The sequence below is a fragment of the Miniopterus natalensis genome, chromosome 1 (genome assembly GCF_054644295.1).
Source record: "Miniopterus natalensis isolate mMinNat1 chromosome 1, mMinNat1.hap1, whole genome shotgun sequence".
Taxonomy (NCBI): Eukaryota; Metazoa; Chordata; class Mammalia; order Chiroptera; family Miniopteridae; genus Miniopterus; species Miniopterus natalensis.
Genome location: NC_142081.1, coordinates 148,827,051 through 148,850,144, shown reverse-complemented (window position 1 = coordinate 148,850,144; position 23,094 = coordinate 148,827,051). Strand labels below are relative to the sequence as shown.

The window sequence follows — 23,094 nt, the reverse complement described above, 5'->3', positions numbered from 1 at the left end:
AAGGAGCACATAAGTGGAACAACAAATTTATGTTTCTCTCTCTCTCAACCAATTGTTAATTAAAAAGTGTAAGTCAGATCACACCACACTTTCCTTAAAATTCTCTGATAGTTTCCTGCATTTTTCAGTGTGAGAATTATTAAAATTTTTATAATTGCCTCTAATGTTTTCTATATTCATTCATATACATATACACACACCATTATGTCTATTAATCTCTTTCTCCTAACTACTTTCTCAGTATGAGTATTGCTTAGGGGCAAATCTGAAGCCAGAAAAATAAGAATAAGATTTTAAAAGCATACTCATACACATAGAAAGAATAATGGGGCAATGAATAAATGCTGGTTAAGTAGGTAGGAGAAAGAGATTGTAAAGAAAGCAGAAAAGCAAAAAAGTTTATCAGATTTAGCCAGCACTGTATGGTGGGCATGGCCAACTCCACAATTTTTTCACCAATAACCATGGGCAAGCTGTTTGCCTTCTCTAGGTCTCAGATCTGTCCTCAGCACAGGAGGAGTGTGATATTTCTTATACAGGGTTGTGAAGCTAACTTGTGGAGATGTGTCCCATATATGTGAGCTGAAAACATTAAAATTGTGACTATTCACATCAGAGGGGCTGGCTGACAGCTAGATATGGAAAAAACTCATACAGTCAATGAATGACTTCACAATGGCAGAGACTTTTTCAGGCAGTATCCATATGGCCTGAAATCTATTCCTTTTCTGCCAACATTTAGTGTTGTATAAAAATACCTATTTATTTTAACACATAGCAAAGAGCAAATAAGTCAACAGACATTTTTCTGGAAATCTTCTGTGGAAAAAATAGTGTGAAAAATATTTAGGGAGATAGAGACTATGAAAAGAAAGCTCTTGCCTCAAGAAGTTTATAATTGAGAAGATAAAACAGATATTTATGGTATCAGTACCATGTAAGAGATACTGAAAAACAGAAAATGGAAGGATAATGATATGCTCTGAGGGGAAAATGTCATGAACTTAGATAAAAATAAAAAATAAAAAGGGAAATATTATATAAATTTAGGCTGGAAGAGGAAAGCTGGGGTTTGGAGACCAGTGAAAACTAAACTGCTCCTGGAAGGACATTAAATGAGATCATTATGTGAATGGGCAGGGCTGGAGGGCTGGTGAAGAGAGAGCTAGAAGCCATGGCTTGTGGTTTCTGGGAACAGGCTGAGAGATAAGATTAAGAATGACAACAGAGAAATTAAACTAAAAATACTGCTTTTGTCACTATAGTGTTGTCAGAGATAAAACTGCTATTGAAATAATGACAAATATTAATTTCTGGAAATACCAGTGTGGCAAGCTCCAAGAAACAATTTTTAATTGAATGTAATCTAAATTTCAAGATCAAACATCTTTGGATTATTATAGACAAGAAAGGGAAAATTCTAAAAATACTTCAAGGAGAAATGATTAAATATATTTGAGTATCATCTTAATCAATAAATACTTACTGAGTGCCTATTAAATACTGAAAATTTAAAGGTGATAAAAATAGTTGTTGCTTCAAATTCAGTGCAGTCTTTAGAAAGACTGAAAGGCTTTGTGTGTGTGTGTTACTTGAAGATCGTATTATATTGTATTGTATTATATTATGTAAATTTTGATCAAATCTTGGAAAAAATACATGGGTGGGCAAACAGAGGTTTACAGTGTGAGTCGACCTTTAAAATCTTTAGACGTAAAGTCTTTAGAACAAAATATTTATATTTCTATATTACCAAGAATAGAATAATCATATAATAAGTTCTTAATAAAGAATTTTTATCATGAGTAATCTAAAATGGTGAAGGTTTGGCTGCTTGCCCAAAGCCATGTCGTATTTCATTAACTGAAGATGTGAGCCTTGAGGACATTCCCCCGTCCTCCCTTCCCTCCTTTCCTTCCTTCAGTTCTTTCCCTTCCTCCTGCACCTGGTCTTCCTCCTCTAACATTTCTTCAAGGCCTATTTTTTCCCAAGCAAACCTGGAAGTTTTACATTAAAACATTATTTGAAGACCAAAGAATATAAAATGATATTTAAGAAAATTGTTAGGAAAGTTTTTTAAATCTATGAACAATTTATTCTTCTGAAGAGCAACAGAATATGTGTAGTTTAAGAAGTTGAATGGGCAGAGATAAACCTAGCACTTGTTAAATGTATGCCAGAAGTCTTCAGCAATTAATTTTCTTCCACTTTGTGTAAACATATATATATATGTTTAAGGTGAGAAAGATAGGGGGACAAATTTTAAGAGAATTGAAGCTTATGATAGATACTTTTAATAAGTTAGAATTTCCAGGTCCAAATGAATGATAGCCTTGAGGGAATGAATGCCTTTCCTGAGGTGACATATGAGTTACTATAAATAATATGTACAAAACATGAAAAAGAGAGACGTTATAGAGATTGGCATATTCAGAATTAGAAAAAGAAATGTATTCTGACAGAGCACTGAGTTTGATCAGAGTGGATTATTAATCAGACATGTTGTAGGTGGTAAAAAAAATTAACAGTTCATTTTCTTTTTTGATAACATTAACTATTCATGAGACGATGAATATCTGATTACACATGTATTTTGAGTTCAATAATACCTTTTAGAAAGCACTTAAAAACTATATGGAGAAACCTGGTTGGATGATAGTGTAGTAAATAATACTCATAGGTGATTTTTAAAAAAGAAAATCTAGTGTTAACTAACGAGCTATCACCAAAGTGAGTGTAGAACTTTAAACTTTAGAGGCAAGTTGCAATGCTTTGAACTTGCTCATGTACTTTTTATCAATATTTTACTAGTAATGTGAATGAAGAATTAAAGGCCTGCTTCTCAAACCTCCAAATAACTCAAAGCTAGTAGAAAAAGTTGATATAATGGATGATAGGTAAAGATTCAAAATATTTCAGACAGATATAAAGGATACAAGAACCGAAAAATGAAAATGATGAGGGATGAATATAAAATCTAACATTTGCTTCAAAATCAATTCCATAGGATTCATGAGAACTTCTAGATTGACAGTGTTTCATTTAAAAATATTTTTAAAATTTATTTGACCCTAAGTTTAGCATAAAGAAATCTTGTATTTACCTGATAAAAATGATTCAAATTCTAATAACATTTTTAAAAACCTATATTGTCCGTATCAGTTGAGGAAACATCAATGGATTATACTACGTTCATAGGGGAATGGCTAGTATTTTGAGGAATATGGAAATCATACCTTGGAAAGAGTGATTGAATAAGCAAGTTATTTTTAGGTTTAAAATAATATTCCCAATGAGGAATAAGATAGTGTTCTTCAAGTATTTGAAAGACTGTCATCAGCAGGCATACTTAGATTAATAATGTGATATAAAGATGACAAAACTAAGACATTTATAGATAACACAGGGCAGCACATATCAATTCAGTATCAAATAAAAAGCTTTACAATAATTAGAATGTTTCCAATGTAAATTGTTCATATTGTAAAGAGGCAATTGGATTTGTTTTAATAATAAATAAAATAATGTCTGTAGAGTATGTAACAAGGCATTCAGTATATAGTAAACATTAAATATATGCATAACTAGTATAATTAATATAATGTTCTTAACATTATGTTCAAGCACACATTAGATGACTATTTTTTCGATGTGATTATTTATTTTATATTAAATTTAGAACAAATGTTTTTCAACTTAAGCTTAAGCTTCTAAGATTTAACACTTATATAGCTTATTAGTCACCCCCCCCCAGTGTATCATCTCCTTTTCTTGACTTGAAAGAATGCCAATCTTATATCTCCTTTCAAAAAACTGTATGACTGTTGTAATTAAAATAGTTTGAAAAATTACTTATTCTAGTCTTATTGCTAGCTCTTATCAATATTTAAATTATCACTTTTACATTAAACATTTGACATATAATACTTTATATGGACCCTACTATAGTAAACTCCTAATTACCTTAGCTAATGTCAAATAGCATAAATATAAATATACTGATAAATCTAGAACCTTATTTTAATTATTGAAGTAATTATTCATCAAGATATAAATGTCCTATCACTGCTATAAAACTTAGTAAAATTTTATTTTACCATTTCCTTTGTATTTTTTAAAAACTCTTCTCTATTGGGAATGCTGAGAAATAGAGATATAGAAAATATAGAAATATAAGAATTGGGTAATAAACATCTAGTAAATGTTCCATCTTTATTCAGTCATATATGAAGCAAGTATTTATTGATCATGACCCTCTGCCAGACAAATGTGGTAGATACCGGAAATATGTCAAATTTAAAAAAGTAAAATCACAATCCCTGCCTTCTTAGAGTTACAGTCCAGTAAAAGAGTCAGATGTTATTCAAAGAATCATACAAATATGTTTAAAATTATAACTGCCATAACTTCTAGAGAAGTCAGTATTAGTATTATAATAGGCTTCTGATAATACAAACAAGAATTATTATCTTAATCAAAGGGGGCCATGGATAGCTTCCCTAAGGAAGTGATCATTGAGCTGGATTAATAAATATGTATAAGAGTTTACTTGAAGAAGTTTTGTGAGGGTCAATCCAGACAGAACAGCATGTACAGGGACCATGCATCAGGACAAAGTGTTGTAAAAGAAAATGGTTCGGTATGAATATGTTAGGCGTACTCTATCTAAGGATGTCAAGACTATGTTAAGGATTTTTATCTTTTTCCTAAGAACAATGCAAGTCTATTGAAAACCTTTCAACTGTGGCAGGGGACAGTTCAGATTTTCTCTACAGAAAAGTTGCTTTTGCTGCAATAGGGAGATTGGAGAAGAGGAAAGAGATTTCAGGTACACTCATAGAAAGCCCAGGAAAGCAATGGTGAGAGCTGTGAATAGCAGAGAAATGAAAGGGTATTATGATTCTCAGGAGATAAAATAAATACTGATAGACAAGTTAAGGGGCATAAGACTGCGAAAGGTAATGACGCCCTTATATTTTAAGACTTCTTAAGTAGAAAGATATTCATTGAGGCAGGAGACATTGGAAGAGGACTGGTTAGAGTTGAATATCATGAATATGGTCTTGGCCATGTTAAATTTGAGGTGTTTTTGCCCGGCCAGGCATGGCTCAGCAGTTGAGCATCGACCTAGGATCCAGGTGATCGGGGTTCGATTCCCGGTCAGGGCACATGCCCGGGTTGCAGGCTCGATCCCCAGTCGGGGGCGTGCAGGAGGCAGCTGATCAATGACCCTCTCATCATTGATGTTTCTATCTCTCTCTCTCTCTCTCTCTCCCTCCCTCTCCTTTCCTCTCCCTGAAATCAATAAAGATATTTTTTTTTTAATTTTTTGAGGCGTTTTTGAGACATCTAACAGAAATGTCAATTATGTGGTTGCATAAGTCAGTCTTGACTCCAGCACTCAGCTTCAAATATAAATTTATAAATCTGTATGTAGATGAGAACCCTGGAAGCAATGGACATGAGTGGGATTGCCTAGGCCAAAGATCTTGAATGAGAAATACAGAGGATTGTCAACATAAGCTTGAAGAAGGAACTGAGAAAGGGTTTATATCGTGTCATGAAATCCACGGAAAACAGTGTTTATGATGGAGGGAGCAATCATCACTGTCAAATGTTGTTAAGAAGCCTGAACAAATGAGCACTATATTATGTCCATTTGATTCAGCAATATAAAGATTAAAACATGCTGTGTCCATTGAGTAATAAGTACCCAACAATATGGATACAAAAGAGTATTCCCAGTGTGACTGAGAGATATAGATAGAAATAGAGACAAATCTTTAAGAAAATTCACTATGAAAAAGGGAGAGAGAATGGGTAGTAATGGGAATCAGAGGTCACAGAGAGTAGAAGGAAAGTCTTTTCTCTTTTTGTTTTTATTCTAATGAGCGGAGTTAAATAATCTTTTTATAGGAAATCTACAGTTTATAGGATGATGTCGAATACATAAGACACAGGAGTTTAAGTATCTGAAAGGGAGGAGATTGGCCTCAGACAGGAAGGAGGACAGCTCCTCTGTTGTAAATAGAGGTTAAATAGAATAGGCTGGGTGTGGGATATAGATTGAGAGGCAAAAATGATGTGAATTTTAATCTGCCTTCTTCTCTACAAAATAACAGTGGAGGTCATCTTCTAAGAGTTAGGGGGGATGTGAGAACATTAAAGATTTTAAGAGGGTAGAAATTTAAAAAATCATTGTGGAATACTGGACAAGTGAGTGACATACATACACACATACATACAGAGGTAAATAAGAAAGAGGATGATAGATAGATAGATGATAGATAGATAGATAGATAGATAGATAGATAGATAGATAGATAGATAGATAGATAGATAGATGATGATAGATAGATAGATAGATGATAGATAGATAGATAGATAGATAGATAGATAGATAGATAGATGATAGATAGATGATAGATAGATAGATAGATAGATAGATAGATAGATGATAGATAGATAGATAGATAGATAGATAGATAGATAGATAGATAGATAGATGATAGATAGATGGATGATAGATGGATGATAGATAGATAGATGATAGATAGATAGATAGATAGATAGATAGATAGATAGATAGATAGATAGATAGATGATAGATAGATAGATAGATGATAGATAGATAGATAGATAGATAGATAGATGATAGATAGATGATAGATAGATAGATAGATAGATAGATAGATAGATAGATAGATAGATAGATAGATAGATAGATAGATAGATGATAGATAAATGTAGGAATGATTGTCTCTAATCATTTCTGGTTGTTAGGAGATATTCAAGAAATTTTAGGGCCATCTTTCAGGATCAGTGGTTCTTGGCATTTTTTCTGCTTCATTACAGCTTCTTTAATACAAGTAAGGATTATCACATATTCATATCAAACACAGTGGTCTGCTATATCACTGTTTTTGAAGGATGGAGTGAGGCACTTTCTTAAGAAGATGTATACGAATCTCAAAGAGGGGAAATGTGTGTGTGTATATATATATCGTGTGTCCATGTAAATGTATTTGTGTAGTTGGAAAAGCCCATTATACAGGGAAGGGCAAATGTAGGTTTACTGTTATTCAAATGGAAAATAACATAATAATTAATAAATAATAATACAAGAATAAACTCTGTGCTTCATGTACTCACATCTGTAAACCTCCTTCTTTCCCACCCTGTATGATTCTGATATGCCCTCCACAGGGAGATTGGTAATTTCTCCTTGAGAAGAGAAAAGGCAAGTGCTGAAAGTGAACCAGAATTTAGGGAGTTCTGCATAGAAATATGACAAGTAATTATTATAGTTAATAAATATTTTAGCACATATAATACATTTAGTTCCCTTTTCCAAAAAATAAAAATAAAAAAACACATTATTCCCTTGATAATTATTCTTTATCCCATAATAAAAATTTTGTCATACTGCAGGTACCTATTATGGTAAGCAGTATATGACAATTCCATTCATAATCATTTGGATGTAAAACATTTAATTATTTATCAGCAATGTATTTATGAATATTTATAAGTACTCAGCCAACATGTTGTCAGTAAATATCTCCTTCGGTGGAATTTTCTGAATTTAGTTGACTCATAAAATGTTTTGGGTCACAGTATGTCAATTAGTAGATTACTGATCCATAGTAATATCCTGAAAAAGTAAATGTACCTTCTGAGAGCCTAATTGACTCTTGGAGGGTTATTTATTCCCCACTAGGGTTAAAATAAATGAGTTCACTCACATTAGTCATACTAAACATAGTTACATTTATTTCATAAATAGATAAACTGAAGCTCAGAAAAGATAGAACTGGAGAGCTAAGGATCCAGGTTAGCTTTTCAATCTGAAAAGACCCAATTCCTAATATGTAGCTATAAAAAGTAAATACATGAGTTTGAAAGCGGTAATAATTATTTCTCTGATAGTTCATTTTCATATAGTAATTATTAAGTTTAATACTTCCCTGTTACTTCTAAACTCATGGTACTTACATTAATATGGCTTTGTTGCACTGTAAATAGTACAATTCTTAAAAGCAACATTTCAGACAATTATACTTAAGCCAGTTACCTTAATTACCTACAATATCGTCATGTGGAAAATGAATGATTTCTTGCAATATGGTAAAGTGTTATTAGCACAGGCTTTGGAATAAGAAAAGCATAGCTTTAATATGATTTCTATACTTATTAACTGTGAGAACTGAATAAGTATGTATATATGTAAATATATACACACACAAATATTAAATTTAGCTAGAATATTTTTGTGACCATTTCTTTAGAGATTAGATTTATCTAAGTTGGTTTAGCATTATACTAGGCATGTATTTTCTATTTGTTTTTGTCCCCCAAAGCTATAATATCAGTTTCTGTATTGTTTCATAAAATAATAATAAAGAAAAATAATGAAAATGTTCAACAAATAATTTACTGTTGTTTGCATTTGTCTGGAAGGAGTTTCCCACAGCTTTAATCACAGCTACAGATCATTATTTCAAAGAAGATACCATCTTTTATATATTTAGATATGTTTCTCATGTCATAGAATTTAAATTTGAAGTCATTTTTTTAGTGTTCTCACTGCTATTCTGCTATGCACTTTAAACAAATAAAATAGCATATGCGGTAGTTCTAAAGGTTATCACTCAATCTAAGGAGACACAAACTGAGAAGAAAAGTTGTAACTCCAAGAAGAATTATCTGTCTTCTTAATCTTTAACTATTCTTTAAAATGTTTCTGAGATTTATACAATAAAATCATGGTAGAGACTTCTGATATATGACATATCAGTGCTATGTGAAAGCTCTAACAAACTAATATGTTTAGAGGTCAGTAATATAAATTTCCATACAAAGAAATCTAAAAAAGGGTGAAATGCTATCTTGAGTTTTTAAAATAAACTACCAATAATTTACGTGTTAAGGACATATTGGATATCTCAGGAGCATTTTCTCAAGAAGAATATTTTAGAATAAGTTTTGCCTTTGCTACTGTGTTAATGAAGACTTTGATAAAATGACTCTAGGAAAAAAGATAATTTCCTTCAGGTATTATCTGTTTCTAAAATATTCTTCACTGATTTCACATGCTTATTTCACTGATAATATGAACAAGGTAATTTGTCTGACTCTGGTGGGGCATGGTTGACAGTAAGAAATGCAAAATTCACACATAGCTCTCCTATGAGAAGTTTCTGCAGTGTTTTTCGGTTTATATAAAAAAGACTTAAGATGTTGCCTGAGGCATCGATTGTTTTTTCCCTCAAGGCGAGCCAAAGTGCCACAAATCAAATTGTTTTTCACACTGTTAAGGTATCCTTTTCTGTTTCAATTTCTCAGAGAGCCGACATAGGAATTTCTGCTTTAACCATCACCCCGGACCGTGAAAATGTGGTGGACTTTACAACACGCTACATGGACTACTCTGTGGGAGTCCTGCTGCGAAGGGCTGAGAAGACAGTGGATATGTTCGCCTGTCTTGCACCATTCGATCTCTCTCTATGGGCTTGCATTGCCGGCACAGTCCTTCTTGTGGGTCTCCTGGTCTACCTTTTGAATTGGCTTAATCCCCCACGATTACAAATGGGATCAATGAGTTCTACTACTCTCTACAACTCCATGTGGTTTGTGTATGGATCCTTTGTACAGCAAGGTAAGGAGAAAAAATACATTTTCATACGAAAAAGGAAGGTGATGTTTCAATTGCCATGATTTCAGTGAAGAAAGTGATGTATCTGTATCTGACATCAGTAAGTGTTCAAAAGGGTCTTCACAGCAATGCTTAGAACAGAGCATTTCCTACCTTTTCCTAGTGGATCTCAAACATAGCAGGTTTTCAATAAAAAAATGGTTCATTATCTTTTGATGTTAAGTTCAATACCATCAACAAAGCCAAAAATGAATGTCAGAGGTAAGACAGAATTAACTGTTTTAAGAGCTGTTGAGGAAGAAGATTGGGAAAAGGAGACATAGATGGTTAGGGTAAAATTTAATATGAAGAAGTGAGAGAGAAATTAGCATAAACTATGCAAAATAGAGCTGGTAAAGTGAGTTTGAAGATACATTTATTATAAAAAGTTTGAGCTTGATCTTTAGGGAAACGATCTGCTATTTAAAGGTATTAAATAAGAAAAAAACATGTTCAAATTTGTACTACAGAAATATTTTTATCATAATAGATTGAAAAAGGCGATGTGGAAGTGAGTCAAATTTTAAGAGTATCATAATAACTAAAGTAAAGAGTTTATGTGACTTCCACAAATGCAAGGTAACATTGGGAATCAAGAGAAGAGTACTGATAAGTTGGAATCAATAGAACTTGATTAATTATATAGTGGTATGGTGATGATGCTGAAGGAGGCAGTTTTATCCTAAGGTTCTTGATTGGGAAATTAGTGTATTAGATGTTAACATCTTTTACTGATATAATAAAAAAAACAGAAAGAGCAAGTGTGATGGGGAAGATGATACATTCATTTTGGTGCATGTTGAGTTTGAGGTATCTGTGAAACATCCAAGGAGATATTTCTAATGCTTGTTAGTGGTTTGATATATTTTTCAGAAGCACATGAGAGACATCTGAGCTAAATATATATTTAGAAGATATTAGCATGTAGGAGATAATTGAAGCCATAGAAGTAAGATCTAACAGAGTATTTGTTCTAAACTGCATACTCCTAATTGAGGACCACTGGCCAAGAGAGGGCCTAAGACAGGGCCCTAAGGAAAGGAATGGGTAGAGGAGCTTTCAATGGTAACTGATAGGGGTGATGAGAAAGATACAAGTTATATATAACATGCAGTGGAATACATACCAAATAAAACCAGTATTTAAAGATGGAGGGTTTGGGCATCTGTGTTAAACATTTTGAATAATCACATAGAAAAGTGTTCATTGGATTTAGCAATAAGCTTGTTATTGGTAGTGTTCCAGTGACTATAGCTACATAACAAATGCCTCCAAAGCCTACCAGTTCTGTGGGTCATAAGTTTAGACAAGATATAGTGATGATGTCTTGTCTTTACTCAATGATGTCTGAGGTCTCAGCTAGACAACTCAGTCTGGAGGCTAAACTCATGGCTGGTAGTTGATGCTGGCTGATGGCTGGTAGCCTCAGTTTTCTTTCATGCCCTCTCTTTATGGTATAGTTTGGTCTTTCTCACAACATGATGGGTGATTTCTTCCAAAAGGAGAGAAAAGAGTCAATGAAACAGGAGAATTTTGTGGTTCATGTTTGGGATCACAAACCTGTATGATGGTGTGAGTTCCTCTTGCAGGGAACATCCTGGTTGTGCCCACCTCATAGCTCTGTTATGAGAATTAAAATGGTTAAAAACCATGAATTTATTAGATAAAATAGCTTATATACATGTCACATAAGTGTTTACTAAATAAATCAAAAATAAAAAGAAATGTGCCTAACAAGGCAAATGGTTTTAGGCTATTGGTGAGATAATGGTAGATTCTGGGGTACATGGAGCAATAAAAAAAAAAATAGAAAGATCAATAATGACAATGAAGTAGAGAGTAATTCTGGAAAGTGACAGAATAGTATTGAGAGAGAATAGAGTTCTTGATGAGGCTAAAGAACAACAGTGGAAAAACTAGTGTGAGAGAGTTTGAAGTTTGTATTTATAAAATGGGGCTAACTGAGACTAAAATTTTTGAAATAGGACAGTAGAGGACAACTTTTAGGTGTGTGTGTGGATTCCTGAAGTTAAGAGTTGGTGACAGACTCGAAAGCTGATCAAGAAACTGAGAGCCCAGAGGATTAGATGGAACATCTGTAATGATGTCATCTTGAACTGGAGAGGAAGAAAATGAGTCGTGCCAAAGTCGTCAATAAATGAGGGTCAAGAATTAAGATGTTGATAGATATGTGCATTGACTAGAAATAGAAGGTGGTATAACTAGATGTGATTAACCTTTGTTTCCATCTTACTATTTCCCCTTCCATCCAATTTTTCTGTATATGGTTTTAATTATCACAAATATGCAGACAATCCCCAAATCCACATCACAGCCTTGCATTTTAGCTGTGAATCTTAACTGCTCACTAGACCACTCTCTAGATATGCCAGAGGCATCACAAATTTCAACGTACCAAAAATGGAATTATCTTACATTTTTAACCTTTGTAGCCTCTTATATTCTCTATTCCAGTTGAGGCATTACCGATCACTCAAACATACAGGTTCAAAACTCTGAAAACAGTTTTGATTTCTTCTTTTTCTTTCTGTAGTTTGTATTGAACCATAATCAAGTCCTGGAAATTTTATCTCCTAAATATTTCCAGAAGTAGAAATCTTCTCTCACCTAGAGGCATAAGGCCTACCTTGCTCCCTAGATGAGGCCAGCTTCATTTCTCATCGGAAATATAGGAATCTCCTAACAGGTCTTTTACAATTTTGTTCCCTGAAAATATATGCTCCACCTACTGGCATATATACCCAAGTTACCAGTCTTCATAGAGAGAGCTTACTACGTAATTCCCATTCTTCAAATATTTTCTCGGCTCCCCAACGCCTGCAGTTTAGAAGTATGAGTTATTCAGAGCATGAACAATGTTCTACCATGTAGCTCTTGCCCAGTGCTTAATTCTAATCTATCACTCATGTCTCACATTTTGTTGTCCAACTATTCCAAACTGCTTTGTCCCTTGAACACAAGACAAGACTGTATAATTCCTATCTGCTTTGGTTCTGTTCCTTCCAATTCCTGAAATGCCTTTATTACCTGCTTAATCTATATCCTCACACTCTGCTTTCATATGGCAAATTCTTATGCATCCTCTAATTCTTGTTTTGGTCCCAGCCAGGTGGCTCAGTTGGTTAGAGTGCCATTTCATACACCAAAAGGTTGTGGGCTCAATTCCCAGTCAGGACACATACTTAGGTTGTGGGTTTGATGCCCAGTTGGGGTGCGTTTCGGAGACAACCAATCAATGTTCCTCTCTCTCTTCTCTCTCTCTAAAAAATCAGTGGATGACCTAAAACTCACTAAACCAAACAAGAAGTTATTTAGGATGTCTCTACTGGTATAGTTTACCAAGTAACTAAGATGAGAAACATAAATAAGGTCTCTGTTTGGGTGACGCCTTATTTTTGAGGATATTGATATGCTTATGGATTTGCCTTCTGAATTTTGCTTCCAGGTGGCCAAATTTTAGGAAGTTTTGGAGCACACACAAAGCAGAAGGACAAATAAAATTACCCATATGGTTAGCATTGTTTTCTGGTTCTGTAAAGATGCAGCAGATATCAAAAGTTATAGATATGTGAAGCACTTTTCTTTCCTAACTGTGCCCTTAAATGAGTTGTACAGCCTATAGGTTAATTGTACATTTGTAAAAATGACAATTTTTGAAGATCCCTTAAATTTTTGATTTTTGAAGATCCCTTAAAAATCATAATGACAGATAATGCTGAATTGCACATGATTACTTCACCTTTGAAATGCTGCTATTCTTTCACTAGCTAACAATGAAAAGGTGAATTTATTAAAAAATACCGAAAGCATCTTTACACTTGATTAAAAATAAATTAAGACAAGGCTCATAAACCCTAAGGAAAAGAGAATCAATCGGTGATAGTGTCCATACACAGGCAATGAAATTGGAATTGCTAATAATTTCCAATAAAAAAATAACCTTTTAATAAGAGATACAGCTGTTGTTACAAAATTGCAATCTTCCTTGAGCCACTAGACCACATTGAATAGGGATGAAGAGGCATTTCATGTGTTATTAGATTTCTGAAAAAAAGAGTTCAGGGACAGCTGAAAGTAGAAGAATGTTAAACATATTTGAGTTGTTTACTAATCCTGTTTTTTTAAAAAAAAAAATCTGTCACTTCAAAGCATTTCGGAAAACAACTCAGGGAATCCAACTGTGCAAAAGCAGTATGGTCCATTATTGAGATAAACTTAGTACATCTGTTTGGCTGGAACATTAGAGCTTGTGAATTAGGTAGTTAAATGCATGAATGAGAGACCAATTTTATGCAAGTTATATTGTCATTTTGCATCTTCCCTTATCTCCATGCCTACATGCACCTCTCTGCAATAAACATACTTTTAAAAAATCTTCAGTTTGATTTTTGAAGATCCCTTTTATTTAGTTAATGGGCAGTGACTCTTAATAACATCTGGGCCATGGAGGGCTTCTATGGCTTATTCACACATGTGGTGTAATTTTCAAGGGAATTTCAGACTTTACCTCAGATGGCTTTGTCTGATTCCATAGAGTATAAATATTTATAGTCATGTAAAATATTTGGAGCTCTCACGTATGTTTACTTACCAGCAAGCATTTATTTATTAAGTATCAGCTCTATGCCAGGAACAAGAAGAGCAAAAAGAAAACAAGGAATCACTACATTAACTGGTTTAATAAATATTTCTTGGCTGTACTATGTGCTATGCCCAACCTAGATGTTCTTAATATGGTCATAAATAAGGAAATCTTGCAGGATTGTTCATATCCATGTAAGTGGGCCATAGCCAGATTGAAAGCAAATAAACCACTTCTGATGAGAGGAACAGACAGAATTATTAGAAAGAGTAAAAAAGGAAAATTCCTTTGATAGCTTTCTTAAAGATCAAATCAGTCCACAGATGCTAGTAACGGATGGAACAAAAGACCTTTAGGGATGATAGCAGATAACTTGATGTCTGCAACAAGAGTTAACACAAGAGACAACCCACTGGCTTTGAGATCCCAGGACAATTTTTGGAAGAAAATGAAGAGCTCTTCCCACTACCAGATGGATTACACCATCACAGAGAATCTCAACTTTCTCATTTCCACAAAAAGAAGAGTTAGACATTCTCTATTGCATTAAGCATCAGAAGAGATTGTTGATGAGAGAGCACCTCTTTAAAACTTTGCATAGGAGATTAACTAAAAAAGAAATCCATTTCAATAGTGTAGATATCAAATACAGGAAATTTACCAAGGTCCTAGTCACAAAAACTCTAAGGATTCAAGCCTTGAAATGCCTTCACTAAAATTATTCCTTTGTAATGTTAACCTGATATTTCACATTAAATTTGAACATAACAAAAGTGATATTGGCTAGTTCTGTTGTTTACTGACCCTAATGAACATAGGGAAAATGAAAGAGAGACAGGTTAACTGGACTACAGAGATGTTTCCTTCTATGTACTTTTCTTATAGATATTAACTCAAAAAGGCTCTCAGTAATTTTTATTTAGGGTTGAACAACATCTCTGTTGTTGCTAATTATGATTGGCAGTCCTTAACGAAGAGAGCGCCAAGCACTCTGAGTGCTGTCACATCCACTTGAGAATTTCCCCCTGCTGATTTTAAACATGACAAGGTGTTCATTTTCTTTCTTTTTATCACCATAATCCTCCACCACTAAAGAAAAAAAAAAGTTGAACTTTTAAGCTTTCAGACACTGTTCAAACTCTATTATTATGGGTATCGGGAGCGAGTAATTTGTGTGACTAGAAAACATGCCATGATGCTAAGATGTGAATCCATTAGCTCACATTCCCAATGAAATGTAATGAACTCCTAAGCAATTATTCTATGAACTATATGCACGCTAAGTGCCCTGAATTTCACTGATTTCAATACCAACTCTTCACGATTTGAATCAGAAAATTTTTTCTCATGCTAAACTGGACTTTTGAAGAATTAAAAGTAATCAAAGAACATTCATATTTCTGCTTATAAAATACTTATTTTAAAAAGTAACTGATATAAACAACATTTTACAGATTACTCTGAATTACTTATTAATATATACCATAATTAAAAGCATTATTTTAGTGTTTAACAAAGACATTAACAAAAATCAAAAGTTGATTTTAAGATATTCTAAGTTGATTTTTCTTTTTCCCCAAAGTACTGTAAGAAAAATTATTTTTAAAAATATAAATTTAAATAATGGAAAAAGGCAGATAACGTAGGTCCTTTAAAATAGCATTGATATTATACCGTAGTACTCAATATTTTTATAGTACCATATCGCAATACCCCTCTGCTTAAGTAATAATAATAGGGACAGACACCACCAAAGATAAATTTATTCTAAAGATGATTTAGGATTGATCAAAGTTAATGTATTGCAATCAAGGGACTGCAGGTGATAGTAGAGACCATCAGCTTACAATACAAATTTGGAAATTCAATTTTTATTTGACCAGGATCCATGTTTCTCCTTCATCTGTGAATCTGTAGTTAGAAGTTTAATATGATAGTTCTATTTCTAAAAGTATGGACAACTGACCACAGTTTTCAATCAACCTGTTTTGTAGGAACCAATCTTTCTACCTAGTGACAATGGAAGAAATGAATTGTCCAGTAAACTTATATTTGTTCTTTGCTTCCTGAGCCATAAAATAAAGTGTCAGAATATTTATAAATTTTCTTTTAGCTATAAGATTGTGTGATTCTATAATGTAAATATCTAAACACTGTTTTATTTATTTTTATTTTTTTAAATTTTTATTTATTGATTTGAGAGAGAAACATCGATTTATTGTTCCATTTATTTATGCATTCATCAGTTGATTTTTGTACGTGCCCTGATGGGGGATCGAACCTGCAACCTTGGCATATCAGGACAACACTCTAACCAACTTAGCTACCTGGCAAGAGCTAAACAACTATTTTAACATCTTTGTGTTTCCTTGAGAAATAGTTCAGTTTTAAATATAGTAATCTACCAATTACTTGCTATGTGGTATTAGACAACTTTCTTAATCTCTAGGTGCTTCAGTTTCCCAGATAATAATTATATATTTCATCCAGTATTTGAAAAATTAGGAGTTCACAGATATAAAACTCTTAAAACTGTGTGAATGATACAAAATAGGCACTCAACATGATAATTGTTATTTCCTCACTGTTTTTGCAGGCCACAGTAAGAAATGGAATCAGCCACATTGTTTAATGCTATATTTTCATTATCTCACTGAATATAAGCATTATTTTAGGGAAGCGTATTGTAATTAGGCATAAGGAAATGTATTAGGAAAACTAATCTAGCTAATGAAAATGTTTATAGTAAAAACCATATGCTAACAAATTTGTAATAGCTTTGTTATTCAACTAGATATGAAAAACTATAAGAACATGTTTGCCTGTGTAAGCACATCATTACCATACAGGATTTGTAATAAACTATATATAGCACGGCATTGCCAAAGACGCAACCAATTAATGAACCCAAATTCAGTCAAATTATACATTTTGTATGAGGATGCTCCTAATTTATATATTAAGTTCTTTGGGTCTCTGTTTGCCTTATTTGGAAAAATGTCTATTTAGATTCTCTGCCCAATTTTTAACTGATTTTGGGTTGTTGTTTTTTGTATTGAGTTGTAGGAGTACTTTATAGATTTTCAATATTAACCCCTTATCTGATATGTGATTTGCAAATATTTTTTCCCATTCAGTAGATGAACTTTTTATTTTGTTGATTTGTTGTTGTTGTTGCTTTGCAGAAGTTTTTTGTTTTCTGGGGGTTTTTTTATATTCTTTGTTATTTTGTATTAGTTTCAGGTGTACAGCATAGTGATTAGACCATCATATACTTTACAAAGTGATCCCTCTGGTACATCAAGTACCCATCTGACACCATATATAGTTATTACAATATTATATTCCCTATACTGTACTTTACACCCCATAACTGTTTTATAACTACCAATTTGTACCTCTTAACCCCTCCACTTTTTTCACCCAGTCCCTTAACACCCCCTTCCCTCTGGCAGCCATCAGTCTGTTCTCTGTGCAGAAGCTTTTTTAGTTGGATATAGTCTCATTTGTTTATTTTTGCTTTTGTTGCTTTTGCTTTAGGTGTCAAATCCAAAAAATAACTTCCAATACTAATGTCTAGGTGCTTTATGTTTTCTTTTAGGAGCTTTATATTATATTCAAGTCTTTAATCCATTTAAGTTCATTTTTGTGTATGGTATAAGATAGGTTTTCAATTTCATTCTTTGGTAATGCCAATAATTATTTGGTAGTTGAATATATAAATAAAACTAAAAGCAATCTTTTCTATTATATAAATATAACTTATGTTAAATACTATGCTAATTTTTTTATTTCATTGATAGAATGCTTTTTAAACTTAAGAGAATTGCTGAACTATGGTTTTATTGTTAACACACATGTAATACTTGTATTGTAAATACATTTGAAATATAATGCACAGGAAAGTTACAAATAATATAGTTTAGCATATGATCCCATTTTTTTATATTATTGCAACACTGGAATGTATAACATCAGATATAAGGTTAATATTAAGATGAAAATAATAGCTCAATAATCAACAAAATTTGTGATGTTGATATGAGGAAATCAAAGCACATGATAGTATTCTGAGTTAAAATGGAAGAATATGCCAGTACAGTATTCAAAAAGTTGATTTTAAATTAAAACCACTTTTGCCCTGGCTGGTGTGTCTCAGTTGGTTGAGAAACATCCCGTGCACCTAAAGGTTGTTGGTTCGATTCCCAGTCAGGGGCACATGCCAGGGTTGCAGGCTGGATCCCTGGTAGGGGGTGTGCAGGAGTCAGCTTATTGATGTGTCACTTTCCCATTGATGTTTCTCTCTCTCCCTCCCTCTCTTTCTCCCTTCCTCTCTCTGTAAAATTTATTTTTTAAAAAAATATTTAATAAAATTAAAACCATCTTTGGTATTATTTGATCAATATTATTTTAAAAATTGTATTATAGTATTAAAATTATTGAAAAGGAATAGAAGACATTTGGATTTCTTCCAAAAATTATTTTAATACAGCTTTGCAGAGAAAAATTACCAAGTTTCTAAAGCAGCAATCATCTGTTGCCTGCAAAAGAATTTTTTGAGATGTCTATATTTTAAACTGAGGATGTCCTAAATTTTTGTCCCTTAAGTTTTAAAATAGTATGACTTCTTTATGTAATTAAGTTATCTGCAAAGTCATGAAGAATATTTGATGGCATTCTATTCTAACTTAGATCCTTTTTAATATCATGATGGTCTCTTCTTTCTAAATATAAAAGTAATTTCACTGTATCAGCAGAGACTGTCTGCAAGCACCATATTTCTGTACTATTTTTATGCTATTCAAAGAGTTAAGTCACTTAGTCTTCAGTCCTCTGCTTTACATCACCACCCAAGGAGTGTTATAATCCTCTAGAAATGCATTGCCTGGAGTGTGGCACTGCTTAATAAATCACTCCATCTTATTTATCTTTCTCTTGACATATATCTAGCAGCAGGAACCATTATCCCGTGACAATGTTAAGTTCTATTGACATTTTCTCTTAATTAACTACACCACTGGCTACAAATTTTACATTGGGAATAAACTTCCTTTATTTAATGCTCTCTTGAACACAGGAGAGTGTTAGGTCTGTCATGCATTCATTGTCATAACAGATACTGAAATAAGTGAAATGTCATCGTTACTTTTCCAGAAAACCAGTCTATTCTGCTGAGAAAACAACAAACAAAATTTGTCTTTAGAATTACAGTACATTATTATTTTTTCATTAGACAAATGACTAATTAGACATACTCCTTTTTTTCATTAGACGTCTTAAGGAAAATAAAAGAGCTCCACTCTACATGTCTCAGTTCCTCTGTGATACATAGTCCTTCAGCCAACTGAGTGTCTTTTGTGTACACCTTTGTAAACTGATAGAAACATTTCTTTTCAGATTAAACATGTTTTAAAACTATTTTGTGTCCAAATTCAACATCATTAATTTATTCAACATTTATTGAATGCCTATAATGTGACAGACATCATTCAAGCTCCCGGGGATATACCTGCATGAGAAAAACAAATATAAGCCCTCATGCAGCTTATATTTAAGCGAGTGAAAGAAAGACATGGATCAAACAATAAGCATGGTAAATAAATAAATTACATTGTATATCAGAATTCAAATACCATAGAAAGAGTAGGTCAGAGTGAGAAGAATTTCAAGTATATGCGGAAGAGCTGAAATTTTCAATGGGCTGATAGCCGTGGCCTGTTTGAGAACCAGATGCTGGAGCAAACCCTGGAGGACAGGGAAGGACATGCCCTAGAGGTATCTGGGGGAATGGTGGGCATGTATAGGCGACCATGCAGGCAGAGGTCCTTCCCCAGGAGGTCAGAAAAATGGTTTATACTCAGCATCAAGCAAATGTGGTTATCCACTGCAGACAGCATGTCAACAGTCAGTCAAGAGGTGCATGTGGTTCCCACCTTTCTCTGTGGTGACAGGTCCTGAGAAGACCATTCTTTTCTAAGTTACTTTCCCCTGTGCTCTTGGTTAGAAGGGAGAAGATGACGAGTGAAAGTAAATGCATTTCTGTCTTATTTCTTCATTCTAAGCCATCCTCCTGTTATCTTTCTGGGAACAATAAATGGTATTTTACAGAAATTATTTTAGTTTTTTAGTACATATTATATATCATTTTTAGCATATATATATATATATATATATAGTTTTTTCTATACCGAACCAAACAACTAATAATGTCTTTCTTTCAGCATAGGATTAAATAAGCCCCTTGTTCCTAAATCATCAGTTAGAAGCTTCTCTATAGAAAAGTCTTCTAGGAAAGGAACCTAAGATTTTTCTTATTACTTTTATTTATTTATTTGAAATTTATATACCCCTTTATCCAAAAAGTTCTTAAAATCTACTAACATTCCTAATAACACTGGACTCTCGCTTCTCTCACAGAAAAATAAATCAATAACATCCAACTCCCAGTTTTTCTTGTCGAGGCCAGCTCTTTGATTTAAAAATTTCTTGATTTTGAAATCCTCAGTCATTTGGTCACAAGAGGCCATCTGGAGTGTAAGATTAAATGGACACTAGCTTTAGCCACAGTAGGAATCTGTAAACTCAGGATTTCCCCCCAGAAAAACCTTCCTTTGAAAATGATGTGCAGTTTATCCACTGAGGCGATACTTAATCTCTAAGCCAGAGGGAAAACAAGGTCAAATCTACTGTTGACACCAGGAAAGAGTGCAACTGGCCCCCCTATAGTTGTTGCAAATAGTTGTATAGGCTAGTGACACTCCTGAAAAACTAAATATTTTAAAGTGAATCTTTAATATTCAACCTTCCAAATACAGGAAATGGCTCAGGTTAAGGAGTAAGAATTAAAATGTTCACCCTGATGTTCATTGATTTTTCATTTTTTTCCTCTGGACTAGTATTGACCCAAATTGACATTCTACAAATGTTGACTTGAATTAGGTTGAGTTGAAAATTATATTTGATGACCTGTGTAATTTATTAAAAGTATGAGCATTAACACTCACTTTAGTACCCGAAACACATTTTTAATAATGATGTAAGATAATGAAGCTGGCCACGTGCGGTGTCTAAGATGGGTACTTTGAGTTGGAATGAGTGATTTTTGTGCTATTAAATTACATAGAATACATATCAACTGATGAACCAAAAAAGGATATTTTGGCTGATAGAAAGTCCTTTTTGGCACTAAAAGGCAATTTAACATGCATTTACACCCAGGAAAGCTGAGAAGATGAATAGTAATTGAGGAGGTCAAACTTGTAAGTTGGCTATACTTACTTGTTTCAATCCCAGATTTGACTACAATGCAATTTAAACCTCAGATCTGAGACTATCACTGATTTTAGGTAGCTTATAACTGATAAAATGTTAAATAATAACATGAGCACATATCCAAGATGTGGATAATTCCATATACCAAGAAAAGACCATTATGAAGTGTTAACAAGTTTATAACTCATCACTATATATATATATATATATATATATATATTTTTTTTTTTTTTTTTTTTTTTTCCTTTAGGAGAATGCCTCCCCTTGGTATGTGGTTATAGTTTAATACACATTGTAATACTAATTGGTAAAATTGAAAACAAATATTGTATAATGCACAGGTGGCAGAAAGTAACCAAAAGTAAATGATTTTTCCAAAGCAAAAATATACAAGCTACATTGTTTTTGTTGTTGTTGTTTGTTCATTTTTGCTTTTAAGTAGTAGCTAAACAGTCCTACAAAATAATCATTTTCATTTAAAATTAGAGGGTTTTATGTTTTCATTTCCTTTATGATGTTGTAAAATGCAGCTCAATTTAAAAATATTAAAACAAACCAGCAAACACAATGTCTATTAGATGTGCATTTTCTGTGCCTAATTTATTTTACAAGTCTTTTGGCAATATTATGAAAAATATTTGAAATCATAGAACTCAAAGGAGGTGAAAAATGAGAAAAGCTAAGTAGAATAAAGATATGAATCCCCCTTTTAAAAGTTTCGATTTAATTTTTAAATTGCAAGACCTGTCACAGTGTGATATACAAGACCTTGTATCATATAAGTGCACACTTGAAACCTGTATTATCCTATTAACCTATGTCACCCCAATAAACATAATAAAAGAGGGAAAAAATGAAACAAATTTCTTAGAGAAAACCTTAAATGTTATTTTTCCTCCTTTCTTTTGCTTCCGTGCAGGTGATGTTTTGATCAAAACTCTGAAGGGCACAGAGGTGATGCTGCTGCTTCTAGACAGGTTATGAGAAAAACAAGGCCGCTACCTCCAACTTTTAAACTGTCTCTTCTGAAGGAAGACTTTTTTAATGGTGCTACATTCTATAAACCTGTAGTTCGTTTTTCCCATTTTTAATTCATTGTTTACTAAGTTACAAAAAACAAAGTGATGGCAGGAATCCTATAGCAGGTCTGAGAGGTTTGAAGACTGTGAAGATTACAGGGATCCTCCCAGGCAGATCTTTAAGTGCTTTGATCTGGTACCTTTGATCTTCAATTGGACATGTTAGTGCTTATCAAGATGCTTTCGCTGGAAAACTTCCCCAGAAACAAAGAAAAATGTGGAAATTTAAGCTTGAAACAATTCTCGGGTCTGTATTTTTTTTCCAAGTTTAAGAAGTACTTTACATTCATCAGTTTATACATTGTCATTTTTTTCTCCCAAATTTAATATTTTATTCATGCCGATTAGAGTTTTATCAGCAAATGATCTGGTAGAATAAAACTCTGTAAGAAGCAGCAACACGTCTCTGTGTCCTTCACAGAGATTATCAAAATCCCAATGAAAGA

At 33.1% G+C, this 23,094-nt stretch overlaps 1 protein-coding gene across 2 annotated transcripts in view; it reads left to right on the top strand.

The window, feature by feature from the left end:
- The window catches only part of GRID2 (glutamate ionotropic receptor delta type subunit 2), a 1,226,675-nt gene that overhangs the window by 926,348 nt on the left and 277,233 nt on the right, over window positions 1–23,094 (top strand). For both annotated transcript variants that reach the window (XM_087826562.1, XM_087826560.1), the window contains exon 11: window positions 9,346–9,658. In XM_087826562.1, coding sequence (XP_087682688.1) covers window positions 9,346–9,658 — 313 coding nt within the window. The remainder of the gene's footprint in view (window positions 1–9,345; window positions 9,659–23,094) is intronic.